The 17454-nt window shown below is 50.6% G+C and overlaps 1 protein-coding gene across 3 annotated transcripts; it reads right to left on the bottom strand.

Moving 5' to 3' along the window:
- Positions 1–3996: 3996 nt before the first annotated feature.
- Positions 3997–17424, bottom strand: QPCTL (glutaminyl-peptide cyclotransferase like). Of its 3 annotated transcripts, XM_035284827.3 has the most exons (7): positions 17180–17424; positions 16535–16678; positions 13594–13875; positions 10420–10572; positions 10220–10319; positions 6381–6497; positions 3997–5137 (listed from the first exon to the last, which is right to left on the bottom strand). In XM_035284827.3, the coding sequence occupies exons 1-7, from the start codon at positions 17384–17386 to the stop codon at positions 4992–4994; spliced, it is 1149 nt and encodes a 382-aa protein (XP_035140718.1). In that variant the 5' UTR covers positions 17387–17424; the 3' UTR covers positions 3997–4991. The 3 variants fall into 3 exon arrangements, with proteins under 3 accessions (XP_035140718.1, XP_035140719.1, XP_078216284.1); XM_035284828.3 differs by lacking the exon at positions 6381–6497; XM_078360158.1 differs by lacking the exon at positions 13594–13875.
- Positions 17425–17454: the final 30 nt, after the last annotated feature.

Here is a 17454-nt window from a genome sequence, read left to right as displayed (position 1 = left end):
GGCACAGTGGTGGCTCACGCCTGTAATCCAAGTACTTTGGAGGCCAAAGCAGGAAGATCACCTGAGGTCAGTAGTTCAAGACCAGCCTGACCAACATGGTGAAACCCCATCTGAAAAAAAAAAAAAAATTAAAAAACAACTTGGGGTTAGCAAGGAAGCCAAAACTGTAAAAAACAACAAAAAAATCAAGGCCGGGTGTGGTGGCTCATGTCTTCCCAGCACTTTGGGAAGCTGAGGCAGTTGGATCACCTGACATTGGGAGCTGACCAACATGGAGAAGCCCCATCTCTACTAAAAATACAAAAAATTGGCCGGGTGTGGTGGCACATGCCTGTAGTCCCAGCCACTTGGGAGGCTGAGGCAGGAGAATCTCTTGAACTTGGGAGGCGGAGGTTGTGGTGAGCTGGGATCACACCATTGCACTCCAGCCTGGGCAACGAGAGGGAAACTATGTCTTAAAAAAAAAAAAAAAAAAAAAAAAAAATCAAAGTGCCCTAGTAGGTAGGAAAGAGAAAGAAAGCCCGCTGACATAACTTTCACAAATCAAAAATGCATACATCAGTGTTGTGTAGGGGAAAAATGAGAAATGCAATAACCAAGAGTCACCCAATAGCTGGGTGAAATAACAAAAAGATCTACCACATTTATACAAGTGGCTTTTTAAAGGCAGAAACAATAACGTTTAATTGGCATTCCAGAATCAAAAGAAAGAATACATACAAAGACAATATTAAAAGACATGATAGTTGGAAAATTACAAACTGATAAAAGACACAAATAGTATTTTTTAAAAGGCCAAGTGTGGTGGCTCACACCTTTTCTGAACTTTGGGAGGCTGAGGCAAGAGTAGCACTTGAGGCCAGTTTAGCAGCAGCCTGGGCAACATACCAAGATCTCATCTCTACAAAAAACTAATTTAAGCCAGGCTCGGTGGCTCACACCTGTAATCCCAACACTTTGGGAGGCTAAGGGCGGATCACCTGAAGTCATGAGTTTGAGACCAGCCTGGCCAGCATGGCAAAACCCCATCTCTACTTAAAAAAAAAAAAAATTAGCCGGGCGTGATGGTATGTGCCTGTAGTCCCAGCTACTTGGGAGGCTGAGGCAGGAGAATCGCTTGAACCCAGGAAGCAGAGGTTGCAGTGAGCCGAGATGGTGCCACTGTACTCCAGCCTGGGTCACAGAGCAAGACTCTGTTTCAAAACAAAACACAAAAATTAACTGGGCATGGCAGCGGGCACCTGTAATCTAAGCTACTGATGAGGGAGAGTCACTTGGACCCAGGGATTGGAGGTTGCAGTGAGCCAAGGTCATGGCACTGTACTCCAGCCTGGGCGACAAGAGTGAAACTCCATCTCAAAAAAAAAGTTCTCATGATGCCTGGCACACAGTAGATGCTCAGTAAACGTCAGCGAATGTAGAACCTAAATTTGGGACCTATGTTTACCCTCTCATTTGATATCCTGAGTTTCAGACCTGGAGGTGATTTGCAGGGAAGATGCTCACCTTCAATAATCCTCCAACCTGTGCTCACTGCTAAGTCTCTATCAGAGTCATAAACCCTGGCATGTTTTTGTAAGTAGAGAAAAAAGAAGTCATGAACCTGCAGGGTCATAAACCAGCAGGCACAGAGTACAGCGTAGAACTCTGCTTCCAGGCTCTACCTGTCTCAGCTTTTTCTTTTGCGTTGGTTTGCTGAGCAGCTGTGTATGCACCAGAGTGTATCCTTAAGAAGAGCATGGGCCAGGCGCAGTGGCTCACACCTGTAATCCCAGCACTTTGGGAGGCCGAGGCTGGCAGATCACAAGGTCAGGAGATTGAGTTCACCCTAGCTAACACAGTGAAAACCCGTCTTTACTAAAAATGCAAAAAATTAGCCAAGCGTGGTGGCATGTGCCCATAGAGTCCCAGCTACTCAGGAGGTTGAGGCAGGAGACTCTCTTGAACCTGGGAGGTGGAGGTTGCTGTGAACCGAGAACGCGCCACTGCACCCCAGCCTGGGTGGGCAACGAAATGAGACTCCATCTCAAAAAAAACAAAACAAAACAAAAAAACCTCCTGGGCTCAATAGATCCTCCCACCTCTACCTCTCAAAGTGTTGAGATTGCAAGGATGAGCCGCCACATGCAGTCTGCATTGTTTAATAAGCACCCCAGCTGAGTCTGAGAATTAGGTAGGGCTGGGAAATACTTTCTCACTGGAGTTTGCAATTACACCTGCCGTCTCACACTTCTGTGCCCACAGCTGAAAGGAAACAGTGTGCTCTAACGACTCTGCAGTCAGTCCAGGTCTTTCTTACCCATTCCTCCCATAGATGCTCTCGGACTTTCAAAACTCCGTGTTTTTTGAAATAGGATACCTCATCTTCTGAAGTATCCTAGTTCTTTTTGTTGTTGTTTTGTTTTTTGAGACAGAGTCTCGCTCTGTTGCCCAGGCTGCAGTGCAGTGACGTGATCTTGGCTCACTGCAGAAACCCCATCTCTACTCCGCCACCTGGGCTCCAGCGATTCTCCTGCTTCAGCCTCCGGAGTAGCTGGGATTACAGGCACCTGCCACCACACCCGGCTAATTTTTTTTTTTGAGGCGGAGTTTTGCTGTTGTTACCCAGACTGGAGTGTAATGGCACGATCTCGGCTCACCGCAACCTCCGCTTTCTGGGTTCAAGCAATTTTCCTGCTTCAGCCTCCCGAGTAGCTGGGACTACAGGTGCGCACCACCATGCCCAGCTAATTTTTCTATTTTTAGTAGAGACAGGGTTTCACCTTGTTGACCAGGATGGTCTCAATCTCTTGACCTTGTGATCCACCCGCCTCGGCCTCCCAAAGTGCTGGGATTATAGGCGTGAGCCACCGTGCCCGGCCTACGCCCGGCTAATTTTTGTATTTTTAGTAGAGATGGGGTTTCACCATGTTGTCCAGGCTGGGCTTGATCTCCTGAGTTCCGGTGAACCACCAGCCTTCGCCTCCCAAAGTTCTAGAATTATAGGTGTGAACCACCGCGCACGGTCAAGGTATCCTAGTTCTATGAAGTGCTTCTCACTAAAAAGGGTTCCATAGTGAAATGGATTCTGTCTTAAAAATTCACATCATGCAGTGAGGAAACTTTTTTTGCGGGGGGATGGAATCTCACTCTGTTGCCCAGGCTGGAGTGCAACAGCGCTATCTTGGCTCACTGCAAACTCTGCCTCCCGGGTTCAAGTGATTCTCCTGCCCCAGCTTCCTGAGTAGCTGAGATTACAGGCGCCTGCCACCATGCCTGACTAATTTTTATATTTTTAGTAGAGAGGGGGTTTCACCATGCTGTCTAGAATGGTCTCGAACTCCTGACCTCGGGTGATCCACCTGCCTCAGCCTCTCAAAGTGCTGAGATTACAGGCATGAGCCGCCACACCCAGCCAAGAAAACTCATTTTATGTTGTCTCACCTGCTTCTTGGATTTCAGATCCCCCTTGTCATGCACCATCTATTTACATGAGTCCTACAGCATGTTTGGGGTTTTGTTGTTGTTTTGACACAGAGTGTCACTGTGTTGCCCAGGCTGGTCTTGAACTCTTGGGTTCAAGGGATCCTCTCACCTCAGCCTCCTAAGTAGCTGATGCTACAGGCGTGCACCACCACACCTGTCTTATGCAGGCAGGCAGTGCTTTGCAGAAACACTTGTCACACTTTTTATTCTTTTCCTTTCTGTGGAGAATGGGGTCTCCCTATATTGCCCAGGCTGGGCTCAAAGTCCTGGGCTCAAGCTATCCTTCCGCCTCTGCCTCCCTAGAGCTGGGACTGCGGGCATGAACCACCACACCCAGCCAGAAACACTGGCTTATTGCCCACTGGGTCTGACAGAATCTGGACTTTCACAATAACAGCTTCCGTCTCCTCTGTGCCTGGTTATGAGCACATCCTCTGTGTGCCCCATGTGGGAGTTAGGTTGGGACTGGTGCAGTAGCAAGGCGGCCACTCTGGAGAATGAATGGACACAAAACAAGCCACAGAGAATTCATTTGGTTGGTGGCATTACTGGTCCAGACCAGTGACAGTCTTTTATTCTTTTTTTAAACTTTTTTTTTTAAAATTTTTTATTTTTTGAGACAGAGTCTTACTCTGTAGCCAGGCTGGAGTGCAGTGGCATGATCTCAACTCACTGCAACCTCTGACTCCCAGGCTCAAGCGATCCTCCTGCCTCAGCCTCCCAAGTAGCTGGAGTACAGGCATGCACCACCGCCACAGTCGGCTAACTTTTTGTATTTTTAGTAGAGACGGGGTTTCACCATGTTGGCCAGGATGGTCTCAATCTCCTGACCTCGTGATCCACACACTTTGGCCTCCCAAAGTGCTGGGATTACAGGTATAAGCCACCACACCCAGCCTCAATTATTTTATTTTTATTTTTTGAGACAGAGTCTTGCTCTGTTGCCAGGCACCAAGCTGGAGTGCAGTGGTGCGATCTCAGCTTACTGCAACCTCTGCCTCCCGGGTTCAAGCAGTTCTCCTGCCCCAGCCTCTGGAGTAGCTGGGACTACAGGCACCTGCCACCACACCCAGCTAATTTTTGTATTTTAGTAGAGACAGGGTTTCACCATGTTGACCAGGATGGTCTCGATCTCTTGACCTCGTGATCCACCTGCCTCGGCCTCCCAAAGTGCTGGGATTATGGGTGTGAGCTAGCGCGCCCTGAAGTCTTTTACTCTTTTAGTTCACAGACTAGAACAACAGCATTTGGCCCCTGTAAACCTTCAGACCAAGTATTTACCTCTGGGGAGGGCCAAGTTCTTATTCCTCTGGCTGTCACCCTACAATGGTCTCTTCCCTGTCCTTGAAGGGTGGCAGCTTGAGACAATCAAAAGAAAGAAGGTCTTCCAATTGTAGCACAATTTGGAAACAAAGGTGTGAAAAGGACAAGCAAGCATCCCCTAGGCAGGTCCTGCCTGAGAGCCACTGGTCCCGCACCAGGACCTTCTCTCTCACAGTCCTCTCCACAGGCATTGGGCCAGCTCACTAGAGCCCCAGGTATTCGGCCAGGAACACGGCGAGAATTCGGCTCAAGTTGTGTACCGTGGGCGGGTGGAGATTGGCCTCGGTGTCTGCAGGGGTGTGCCAGACAGCAGGGAAGGGCGTGGAGATTAGATGGAGCACGGGGACCCCTGAAGTGACAGAGGAGACTTCGTCAGGTCCGATGCAGCCCACTATAACCCAGGAGTCCAAGCCCCGCCTCTGGATAACCTGGCCTTGTCCCCACACACTGGCAAAAGATATGTTCTGGCACTTTTTTTTTTTAAGACGGAGTCTCTCTCTCTCGCCCCGGTTGGAGTGCAGTGTCTCGGTCTCGGCTCACTGCAGTCTCAGCCTCCCAGTTTCCAGCAATTCTACTGCCTCAGCCTCCTGGATAGCTGGGATTACAGGCAGATACCATGATACCCAGCTAATTTTTGTATTTTTAGTACAGGTGGGGTTTCACCATGTTGGCCAGGCTGGTCTCAAACTCCTGACCTCAGGTGATCCACTCACCTCGGCCTCCCAAAGTGCTGGGATTACAGGCATGAGCCACCATGCCCAGCTCTGGCACTTTTTTTTTCCCCCCTCTGTCGCCTAGAGTAGAGTGCAGGGGCTCGATCAAGGCTCACTGCAGCCTTGACTTCCCAGGCTCAGGTGATCCTCCCACCTCAGCCTCTCAAGCAACTGGGACTACAGGCGCGCACCACCATGTCCTGCTAAATTTTTGTATTTTTAGTAAAGACAAGACTTATGCAATGTTGCTGGTTTCAAACTCCTGGGCTCAAATTCCTCCCGCCTCAGCCTCCGAAATTGCTGGGATTACAGGTGTGAGCCACCGTGCCCAGCTGCAAACATTTCTTGAATGCTTGCTATGTGCTGGGCGCTGGTCCAAGCGAGGTCTTTATAGGTATTAGCACGTTCAATCCCCTCAACAATACTCTAAGATAGAGAGTATTAAGGCCTGATGCGATGGCTCATGCCTGTAATCCCAGCACTTTAGGAGGCCGAGGCAGGTGGATCACGAGGTCAGGAGATCAAGACCATCCCGGCCAACATGGTGAAACCCCGTCTCTACTAAAAATACAAAAATCAGCTGGGCGTGGTCACACGTGCCCGTAATCCCAGCTACTCGGGAGACTGAGGCAGGAGAATTGCTTAAATCTGGGAGTCACAGGTTGCAGTGAGCCAAGATCCTACCACTGCACTCCAGCCTGGGTGACAGAGTAAGGCTCTGTCTCAGAGAGAAGAGAGAGTATTATCCCCATATTACAGATGAATAAAAGCACAGAGGTTAAGCCACTGAGCACCATTCCCCAGGCTTGGGAAGGGGACACGGCCAGTTCCAATTTGTGGCTTCCTAGGTTGCCCACCCTCCTCGCTGCCCACAGGTACCTCTTCGGAGGAAGGGGATGTGGTCGTCTTCCACAGAGCCAATGGGCTCCCCAGGTTGGAAGTACATCACTTCCTGGGGATGAGACTGCAGCAGGTTCAAACGATGCAGACGCTTCTCTGGATGTGGGGGCGATTTGAGAGGAAGGGTTAGTCCTTAGCAGTCTAAAATCTCCAGTCCACAAATCGGAGGAGGGCAGAGCACCCAGAGGTAAAGCCCTGGTCATCCCAACAGGAGTGAATACCAGTCACTTCTTCCTGTGGCCTTGCTATGTTTCCCGTTTCATTCAATCCCTCTGAGTCTAAGACAAAGACACCTTTTTTTTTTTTTTTTTGAGACAGAGTTTCGCTCTTGTTACCCAGGCTGGAGTGCAATGGCGTGATCTCGGCTCACCGCAACCTCTGCCTCCTGGGTTCAGGCAATTCTCCTGCCACAGCCTCCTGAGTAGCTGGGATTACAGGGATGCGTCACCATGCCCAGCTAATTTTTTTTTTTTTTTTTTTTTTTGTATTTTTAGTAGAGACGGGGTTTCACCATGTTGACCAGGATGGTCTCGATCTCTTGACCTCGTGATCCACCCGCCTTGACCTCCCAAAGTGCTGGGATTACAGGTGTGAGCCACTGCACCTGGCTCCCCACCTTTTTTTTTTTGAGACAAGATCTTATGGCTGGGTGCGGTGGCTCATGCCTGTAATCCCAGTACTTAGGGAGGCTGAGGGAGGTGGATCACCTGAGGTCAGGAGTTCGAAAGCAGCTTGGCCAACATGCTGAAATCCTGTCTCTATTAAAAATACAAAAATTAGTCTGGGCGTGATGGCTCACGACTGTAATCCCAGCACTTTGGGAGGCTGAGGCGGGAGGATCATGAGGTCAGGAGATCAAGACCATCCTGGCTAACACAGTGAAACCCTGGCTCTACTAAAAATACAAAAAATGAGCTGGGCATGGTGGCATGTGCCTGTAGTCCCACCTACTCAGGAGGCAGAGGCAGGAGAATCCCTTGAACCCAGGAGGCGGAGGTGGCAATGAGCCGAGATCATGCCACTGCACTCCAGCCTGGGTGACAGACCGAGACTCCATCTCAAAAAGAAAAAAACAAAAACAAAAATTAGCTGGGCATGGTGGTGGGCGCCTGTAATCCCAACTACTTGGGAGGCTGAGACATGAGAACTGCTTGAACCAGGAAGTGGAGGTTGCACTGAGCTGAGATCAACTCTGTCTCAAAAAAAAAGATATTGCTCTGTCACCCACACTGGAGTGCAGTGGGGCAGTCACAACTCAGTGCAGCCTTACCCTCCCCAGCTTAAGCGATCCTCCACTCTCAGCCTCCCATATAGCTGGGACTTCAGGCACATGTCACCATGCCTCTGTGTGTGTGTGTGTGTAAACAGGATCTCCCTATGTTGCCCGGGCTGGCCTTGAACTTCTGGGCTCATGTGATCCTCCTTCCTTGGTATCATAAATTGCTGGGACTACAGGCATGAGCTACTACATCTGGGTCCCCTGGCCATTTTACAGATAGAAAACTGAGACTCAGAAATGAAGCCACTTGTCCAAGTTCACCCAGCTGGTAAGATTGGAAACCACTGCTGTGTCACCCTAGGGCCCCTGTCTGGAAATCACTATCACTAATCTCTAGTTCCTTAGAATGAGCCTTTATTTATTTATTTATTTATTTTTTTGCCATGGAGACTCTCTCTGTTGCCCAGACCGGAGTGCAGTGGCACAATCTCGGCTCACTGCAACCTCTGCCTCCTGGGTTCAAGTGATTCTTCTGCCTCAGCCTCCCGAGTAGCTGGGACTACAGGCACGCGCCACCATGCCCGGCTAATTTTTATATTTTTAGTAGAGACGGGGATTCACCATGTTGGTCAGGCTGGTCTTGAACTCCTGAACTTCTGATCCGCCTGCCTTGGCCTCGCAAAGTGCTGGGATTATAGGCGTGAGCCACTGCACCCGGCCGAGCCTTTATTTTTAAAACAATTTTTAATTTTTGAGACAGAGTTTTGTTCTCGTTGCCCAGGCTGGAGTGCAATGGCCTCATCTCGGCTCACTATAACCTCTGCCTCCCGGGTTCAAGCCATTCTCCTGCGTCAGCCTCCTGAGTAGCTGGGATTACAGGAATGTGCCACCACGCCCAGCTAATTTGTATTTCTTAGTAGAGACGGGGTTTCTCTGCGTTGGTCAAGCTGGTCTCGAGCTCTTGACTGACCTCAGGTGATCTGCCTGCCTCAGCCTCCCAAAGTGCTGGGATTACAGGCATCAGCCACCAGGCCTGGCTTTATTTATTACTTTTTTTTGGCAGTCTCACTCTGCCACCCAAGCTGGAGTACAGTGGTGCAATTACAGCCTACTGCAGCCTTGACCTCCGAGATTCAAGTGATCCTACCACTTTAGGCTCCCAAGTCACTGGGACTACCACCATGGTGGTACCACCATGCCCTGCTAATGTTTTTCTTTTTTTTCTTTGAGACGGAGTCTCGCTTTGTTGCCCAGACTGGAGTGCAGTGGCGTGATCTCGGCTCACTGCAACCTCTGCCTCCTGGGTTCAAGCGATTCTCCTGCCTCAGCCTGCCAAGTAGCTGCGAATACAGGCGCATCACCATGCCCGGCTCATTTTTTTGTATTTTTAGTAGAGATGGGGTTTCACTGTGTTAGCCAGGATGGTCTCTACCTCCTGACCTCATGATCCACCCACCTCGGCCTCCCAAAGTGCTGGGATTACAGGTGTGAGCCACCGTACCCGGCCTTTTTTTTTTTTTTTAAGACAGTCTCGCTCTGTTGTCCAGGCAGGGGTGCAGTGGAGTGATCTCAGTTCATTGCAACCTCCACCTCCCGAATTCAAGCAATTCTCCTGCCTCAGACTCACGAATGGCTGTGATTACAGGCATACACAACCATGCCCGGCTAATTTTTTGTATCTTTGGTAGAGACGGGGTTTTGTCCTATTGGCCAGGCTGGTCTCGAACTCCTGACCTCAGGTGATCTGCCCACCTCAGATTCCCAAAGTGCTGGGATTACAGGCATGAGCCACCGTGCCTAGCCTAATTTGTGTGTGTGTGTGTGTGTGTGTGTGTGTGTGTGTATAGCGATGGGGTTTTGCCATGTTGTCCAGCCTGGTCTGGAATTCCTGAGCTCAACTCATCCACCCACCTCAGCCTCTCAAAGTGCTGAGATTATCATCCACCCACCTCAGCCTCTCAAAGTGCTGGGATTACAGGTGTGAGCTACCAAGCCAAGGTATTTTTTTTCTTTCTTTCTAAGATTCAATTCAGGTATTTTTTTTTTTTTTTCAAAGACAGGATCTCATTCTATTGCCCAGGCCAGAGTGCAGTGGTACAATCTTAGCTCACTACAGCCTTGACCTCCCAGGCTCAAAAGATCTTCCCCAGTAGCTGGGATGACATGCATGCCACTGCACCCAGCTAATTTTTCTTTTTTTGAGACAGAGTCTCACACTGTCACCCGGGTTGGAGTGCAGTGGTGTGATCTTGGCTCACTGCAACCTCCGCCTCCTAGGTTCAAGTGATTCTCCTGCCTGGGATTACAGGCACATGCCACCATGCCCAGCTAATTTTTGTATTTTTAGTAGAGATGGGCCAGGGTGGTCTCGATCTTCTGACCTCATGATCCTCCAGACTCAGCCTCCCAAAATGCTGGGATTACAGGCATGAGCCACTGTGCCTGGCCACTAATTTTTTTTTAAGAGATGGAGGGTCTCCCTATGTGGCCCAGACTGGTGGATGAGCCTTTGGAGGGCAGGTGCCTGTCCCCCCTCAGCTTGCCATCCTGTGCCCCTTACCCCAGGTGTGCTTGGGCCCACCTCCACATTCACTCTTACCAATACTCCTCAGCCGATGGAACCAGCGGAGTGTGCGAGGGAAGTGGCTGTAGAATGTGGGATTCGGGGCTCCCAGGAGATCAAGAAGCATAAAGAGCTCCTAAGAAGAGAGGCCAGGACTGGAGGAGCCCAAGCAGGATGATGCCAACCCCATTTCACCTCTCCCTCCCTCACCAGAAGCCAGGGCACCCTGGTCTTACAATAGCCTGGATCCTGGTGGGGCCGGGACTGTGAGGTATAGACTCCATGAGCTGTGCCAGGTGTCGGGAGCCATAAAGGGAGTCCTTGGGTCCCCACTCCTTCAGTGCTTCTTCACCGTCCAAGAAGAGCAGCTGCAGGGTCACCGGGGCTGCCTGTGGGAGCAGCAGGGGGCGGCCAGACCCAGCTTAGGACTAGCCCGCAGCCTCAATACACCCATATTTCTTGCCCGCTTGCACAGCGTAACAGAACAAATGAGGTGTCCTCATTCATAGAACGTGGCAGTCAAGAGCACAGACTCCAAGTCCAATTGTCTGAGATCGAATCTGTTCTTCGCTGCTTCGTAACAAAGCAGACATGGGGAAGTTACTAATGTCTCAAAGCATCAGCTTCTTCATCTATAAATGGGGTTAATAAAAGTTCCTTTTTTTTTTTTTGAGATGGAGTCTAGCTCTGTTGCCCAGGCTGGAGTGCAGTGGCGTGATCCAAGCTCGCTGCAACTTCTGCCTCCAGGGTTCAAGCAATTCTCTTGCCTCAGCCTCCCCGAGTAGCTGGGATTACAGGTGCCTGCCACCATGCCTGGCCAATTTTTGTGTTTTTAATACAGACAAGGTTTCACCATGTTGGCCAGGCTGGTCTTGAGCTGGCCTCAAATGCCTCGGCCTCTCAGAGTGCTGGGATTACAGATGTGAGCCACAGTGCCTGGCAATAACAGTTCTTTTCAAAGGGTGAGGTTTGAATCTGGGTCTTAGAACAGTGCCTGGCATATAACTAAATAAGGGTTATCTGTGATTATTATTCCTCAAGCTCAGTTTGGTTAAAGAGACGGACCCACAAATGAATAATTATACACAGTGAAATGCGGTTGAGACAAATGCTTCGGGGAACTGTAGAGGGCATAGGAAGGAGGCTGGGGGATGACCTGGCCTGGAGAGGGCGTGGGGAGGGCGTGGGGTCTTTTTTTTTTTTTTTTTTTAATAGAGATGAGGTTTCACCATGTTGGTCAGGCTGGTCTCAACCTCCTCACCTCCTGATCCATCCACCTCGCCCTTCCAAAGTGCTGGGATTACAGGCGTGAGCCACCGTGCCCAGCCTTTTTTTTTTTTTTTTTTTGAGACAGTCTCACTCTGTGGCCCAGACTGCAGTGTAGTGGTGTGATCTTGGCTCACTGCGACCTCTGCCACCCTGGTTCAAGCAACTCCTGCATCAGCCTCCCGAGTAGCTGGGATTACAGGTGCCTGCCACCATGCCTGGCTAATTTTTGTAGTTTTATTAGAGATGGGGTTTCACCATCTTGACCAGGCTGGTCTTGAACTCCTGACCTCATGATCCACCTGCCTTGGCTTCTTAAAGTGCTGGGGTTACAGGTGTGAGCCATCTTGCCTGGCTAGGCTTTTTGGGAAGGGATATATGCCCTGGGAGTGGGTAGGAACCAACCTGGAGCAGCAGGAAGAGTATTCCCAGCCAAGGGAACAAAACAGGGCAAGGCTGTGACCAGGGAAGGGGTCACAGGGTTTGAGAGGAGTCTGGAGGGGTGAGCAAAGGCCAAAGAGTGTGGGCTTGTATGGGCTCTGTTATAGGGAGACCAGGGAGGCATGGAGCGGGGTTGAGCAGGGCAGGAGCATGATGAGATCTGTTTTTTGTCTTCTGTTTGTTTTGAGACTGAGTCTTGCTCTGTTGCTCAGACTGGAGTGCAATGGCGCGATCTTGGCTCATGACAATCTCTCCCTCTTGGGTTCCAGCAATTCTCCTGCCTCAGCCTCCTGAGTAGCTGGGATTACAGGTGCCTGCCACTATGCCCAGCTAATTTTTTCATTTTTAGTAGAGACAGGGTTTCACTGTGTTGGTCATGCTGGTCTCAAACTCCTGACCTCAGGTGTCCTCCTGCTTCGGCCTCTCAAAGTGTTGGGATTACAGGTGTGAGCCTCCATGCCCGGCCCTTTTTAAATTTTTTTAAATTTTTAATTTTTTTTAAAGACGTGGAGCTCTTTGAAGAGGAGATATTGGAGTAGACACCTGAGTGCAGAGTAGGAAAATATCTCCGAAAAGCATATCTTTTTTATTTTTTTGAGATAGAATCTTGCTCTGTCGCCCAGGCTGGAATGCAGTGGCACAATCTCACTGCAGCCTCCACCTCCCAGGTTCCCGACCTCTTGATCCACCCGCCTTGGCCTTCCAAAGTGCTGGGATTACTGGCATAGGCCACCATGCCCAACCTTTTTTACATTTTTATAAAGATGGGGTCTCCCTATGTTGTCCAGGCTGCTCTTGAACTCCTGGCCTCAAGCAATCCTCCTGCCATGGCCTCCCAAAGTGCTGGGATTACAGGTTTGAGCTTGGCCAGAAAAGCACATTCTAGGCAAAACAAACAGCAAAGTACAAATGCCCTGAGGGAGAGTGAGCCCTGTGGGTTTGCTGAACTCAGAGGAGGTGGGTATGGCTACAGCAGAGTGAGCAAGGGGTGAGGGGAGGGAGATTGGGCTGGAGAGGCAACAGGGCACAGCTCCTGGGCTAATCAAAGAACTCTGGATTATGCTTGGAATGAGGTGGGAGCCCTGGGAGAGTTTGGGGGAGAGGAAAGAGGATCTGACATCCAGGAGGTAAAAAGATCCCTGTGGCAGCCAGGCACAGTGCCTCAAACCTGTAATCCCAGCACTTTAGGAGGTCAAGGTTAGCAGATCACCTGAGGTCGGGAGTTCAAGACCAGCCTGACCAACATGGTGAAACCCTGGCTCTACTAAAAATACAATATTAGGCTGGGTGCAATGGCTTACACCTCTAATCCCAGCACTCTGGGAGGCTGAGGTGGGCAGATCACAAGGTCAGGAGCTCAAGACCAGCCTGGCCAACATGACGAAACCCCATCCCTACCAAAAATATAAAAAATTAGCCAGGTGTGGTGGCACGTACCTGTAATTCCAGCTACTCAGGAGGCGGAGGCAGGAGAATTGCTTGAACTTGTGAGGTGGAGGTTGCAGTGGGCCGAGATCATGCCACTGCACTCCAGCCTGGCAACAAAGTGAGACTCCATCTCAAAAAAAAAAAAAGATCCCTGTGGCTCTGTGCGTGAAGCAGAGTGGGAAGACGAGAGGAATGACAATGACCAGACAAGGGAGGGTGGGGACTTGTGGAAAAGTGGAGGTAGCCCACCACCCTCCCCTACTCCTGCTCCTCACCTGTTCTTTGGCCCTACTCAGCTCCAGGTCAAGTGCCTGGGCCAGCTCCAGCATCAGGGCACAGGGCACAGCCGAATCTGTGGCCCCCACAAAGGGAGTCAACCCAGGTGGGAAGAGCTTCGAGTCGTAATGGCAGGCGAGGGTGAGGTGACGGGCAGCCCCCGGGTCCAGCGTGGCCACCACATTGCCAAAGTCAAGTGGCCCCAGGGGCGTCGAGGCCATGAAGGGATCCAGCTCCACATGCCAGCCTGCTGTCAGGGACCGCAGTGTGGCCTCCAGGAACTAGCGGCAAGAGAGAAGAGGGAGGGTGGACGGGACTGGGGAGAAGGTGGGGAAAAGGGCTACGTGACCTGAGCCATGCAGAGCAGACTGGTTGACTCTAAAGCCCCACTCTGATTTAATGGGTTTCTTTTTTTTTTTTTTTGATTTAATGGATTCCTTCCTTCCTTCCTTCCGTCCTTCCTTCCTTCCCTCCCTCCCTCCCTCCCTCCCTCCGTCCCTCCTTCCTTCCTTCTTTCTTTCTTTTTTTTTTTTTGAGATAGATTCTCATTCTGTCACCCAGGCTGGAGTGCAGGGGCTTGATCTCGGCTCACTGCAACCTCCGCCTCCCAGGTTCAAGCCATTATCCCGCCTCAGCCTCCTGAGTAGCTTGGGTTACAGGCGCCTGCCACAATGCCTGGCTAATTTCTGTATTTTAGTATAGACAGGGTTTCACAATGTTGGCCAGCCTGGTCTCAAGCTCCTGACCTCAAGTGATCTACCTGCCTCATCCTCCCAAAGTCCTGGGATTACAGGTATGAGCCACTGTGCCATGCCCCCTGCTCTGATTAAAATCATCCCCTTGACACACTCCTGCTGAGTATCTACTGGGTGCCAGATGTTGGGGTGACCCTACCTCTTGAAGGCAACAGACTCATCACGGCATACCCTTAAATAGCTCTCACTGTGTGCTAAGCTCTGTTCTAGGAACTGTACAGGGTAGGGACTGCCAATACATGACCCCATTTTGCAGATAAGGAAATGGACTCAGAGAGGCTAAGAAACTAGGCCAGGCGCGGCGGCTCACACCTGTAATCCCAGCACTTCTGGGAGGCTGAGGCGGGTGGATCACAAGGTCAAGAGATCGAGACCATCCTGGTCAACATGGTGAAACCCCGTCTCTACTAAAGATACAAAAAATTAGCTGGGCATGGTGGTGCATGCGTGTAATCCCAGCTACTCAGGAAGTTGAGGCAGGAGAATTGCCTGAACCCAGGAGGCGGAGGTTGCGGTGAGCTGAGATCGCGCCATTGCACTCCAGCCTTGGCAACAAGAGCGACACTCCATCTCAAAAAAAAAAAGAAAGAAAGAAACTAGTCCAAGGCCGGGTGTGGTGGCTCACGCCTGTAATCCCAGCACTTTGGGAGGCCGAGATGGGTGGATCACAAGGTCAAGAGATCGAGACCATTCTTGTCAACATGGTGAAACCCCATCTCTATTAAAAATACAAAAAATTAGCTGGGCACGGTGGTGCATGCCTGTAATCCCAGCTACTCAGGAAGCTGAGGCAGGAGAATTGCCTGAACCCAGGAGGCGGAGGTTGTGGTGAGCTGAGATCGCGCCATTGCACTCCAGCCTGGGTAACAAGAGCGAAACTCCGTCTCAAAAAAAAAAACCTAGTCCATGGTCACAATCTAAGTGAATGAGATAGCACTGGGACTCAGGCAATATTTAAATGACTTTTTTTAAATTTTTTAAAATATGGAGTCTCACTCTGTCACCCATGCTGGATTATAGTGGCACTATCTTAGCTCACTGTGGCCTTCACCTTCTGGGTTCGAGTGATTCTCGTGCCTCAGCCTCCCGAGTAGCTGAGACTACAGGTACCCACCACCATGCCCAACTAATTTTGTATTTTTAGTAGAGATGGGTTTCACCATGTTGGCCAGGCTGGTCTCAAAGCCCTGACCTCAAATGATCTGCCTGCCTCGGCCTCCCAAAGTGCTGGGATTACAGGCATAAACCACTGCACTTGGCTTTTAAATGACTCCTGATGCTTTCCAGGAAACAATAGATGGACCGCAGCACCAGCTTGGAGCCAACCTGCTTGGGTTCAAGCCCTAGGTCTATCACTTTCTAAAACTGTTATATTTATTTATTTATTTATTTTTTATTTTTTTTTTTGAGATGTAGTTTTGCTCCTGTTGCCCAGGCTGGAGTGCAATGGTGTGATCTCAGTTCACTGCAACCTCTGCCTCCTGGGTTCAAGCACTTCTCCTGCCTCAGCCTCCAGAGTAACTGGGATTACAGGCATGTGCCACCACGCCTGGCTAATTTTTTTTGTATTTTTAGTAGAGACGGGGTTTCTAATTTTTTTTTGTATTTTTAGTAGAGACGGGGTTTCTAATTTTTTTTTTGTATTTTTAGTAGAGACGGGGTTTCTAATTTTTTTTTGTATTTTTAGTAGAGACGGGGTTTCTAATTTTTTTTTGTATTTTTAGTAGAGACGGGGTTTCTAATTTTTTTTGTATTTTTAGTAGAGACGGGTTGGTCAGGCTGATCTTGAACTTCCCACCTCAGGTGATCCACCCGCCTCGGCCTCCCAAAGTGCTGGGATTACAGGCGTGAGTCACCACACCCAGACAAGGTCTACCATTTATCTGTAGGATTTGCACAATGTGTATAACTTCTCTGAGCCTCAGTTTCCCCATCTGCATAATGAAGATCATATTGGCACCCACCTTATAGGGCTGTCTATGCCTAGCACGCAGTAAGCTTTTGGGGATATTAAGGTGGGCAGTACAGCCTGCTGGTTTGTAACTAGCATGGGAGTCTAGAGTCCGATTAACTCCAGTCAGTTCTCCAGTTCCTCCTCTTAGGTCCTTTGGGATCTTGAACAGGATGCTTATTTCCGATTCCCTGGGGTCCTAGGGGGTCAGGGACTGGATGTGGGTCCCTTTACCTTTCTGACTTGCAGATTTCCCGGGCTGCCTGGGGTTCGCACAACCAGCAGAGGGCGCAGATAAGTGCCCCAGAGACGCTGCGGGTCCAGTTGTCCCACCACCCTCCGCAGCCGGGCTTCGGGGAGGCTTCCAACCAACGGGACCTTAAGAAGGAGGTGGGATAGGGAAGGGAAGAATGAGAGCAACCCCTAATTTCGACCCTACCCGGGTGCCATCACTCCCAAGGAGCCCCGGGTCCTCTTCCTAATCTGCGGCCTCCAGCATCACAGACTTCTAGGATAAATCCAAGACTCAGGAAAAGTCCTTCCAAGCCCATCAGCTCCCGGCTACGTCAAACTTGATGGGGAAATCGAGGCCCAGTGAGAGAGGGGAAAGGTTCGGGACTCTTCCAAATAGTTGACCAGAGGCGTAGAACCCTGCACCCCCTGTCTCACTATTCCAGACCCTTCCTCTTAAGAGGATGCTACTATTGCAGAACCAGCCCGAAGCCTTATTCCGTTGGTAAGGGACATGCGCTCAGATGACAGAGACGGTGACACCTGCGGTTAGGGCCGTACGCTAAAGCCACGTCAACCTTAGGCTCTAGGTAACGGGGGGAAGGGAATGAGGGTCCCCGCCGTGCCTGGGTCCCCGCCCAGCCTCACCCGCAGCTCCCGGCCCAGCGGCAGCTCCTCAGTCCTGCGGTGCCAGCCGCTCCAAATGGTATAGAAGGCCGAGCCCACGGCCAGCGCCATCAACAGGGGCAAGAGCCGAACCCGCGGTAGCAGGCGGCGCTTCGGCAGCGAAGGTGGCTCCATGAGGCCACGTTCCCCGAGCCGCAGGCGGGGCCGCCCGCGGCCCCCGGAACGCATGGCAGCTTTGCCCTGAACCCAGTCCCAGACCGCGGATTGAGTTTAGGCCCAGCCAAGTTCCACCCCAT

This window comes from Callithrix jacchus, chromosome 22 (assembly GCF_049354715.1).
Source record: "Callithrix jacchus isolate 240 chromosome 22, calJac240_pri, whole genome shotgun sequence".
Classification (NCBI taxonomy): Eukaryota; Metazoa; Chordata; class Mammalia; order Primates; family Cebidae; genus Callithrix; species Callithrix jacchus.
Note: the sequence above shows the minus strand (reverse complement) of the source record. Positions and strands in the feature narration are given on the sequence as shown.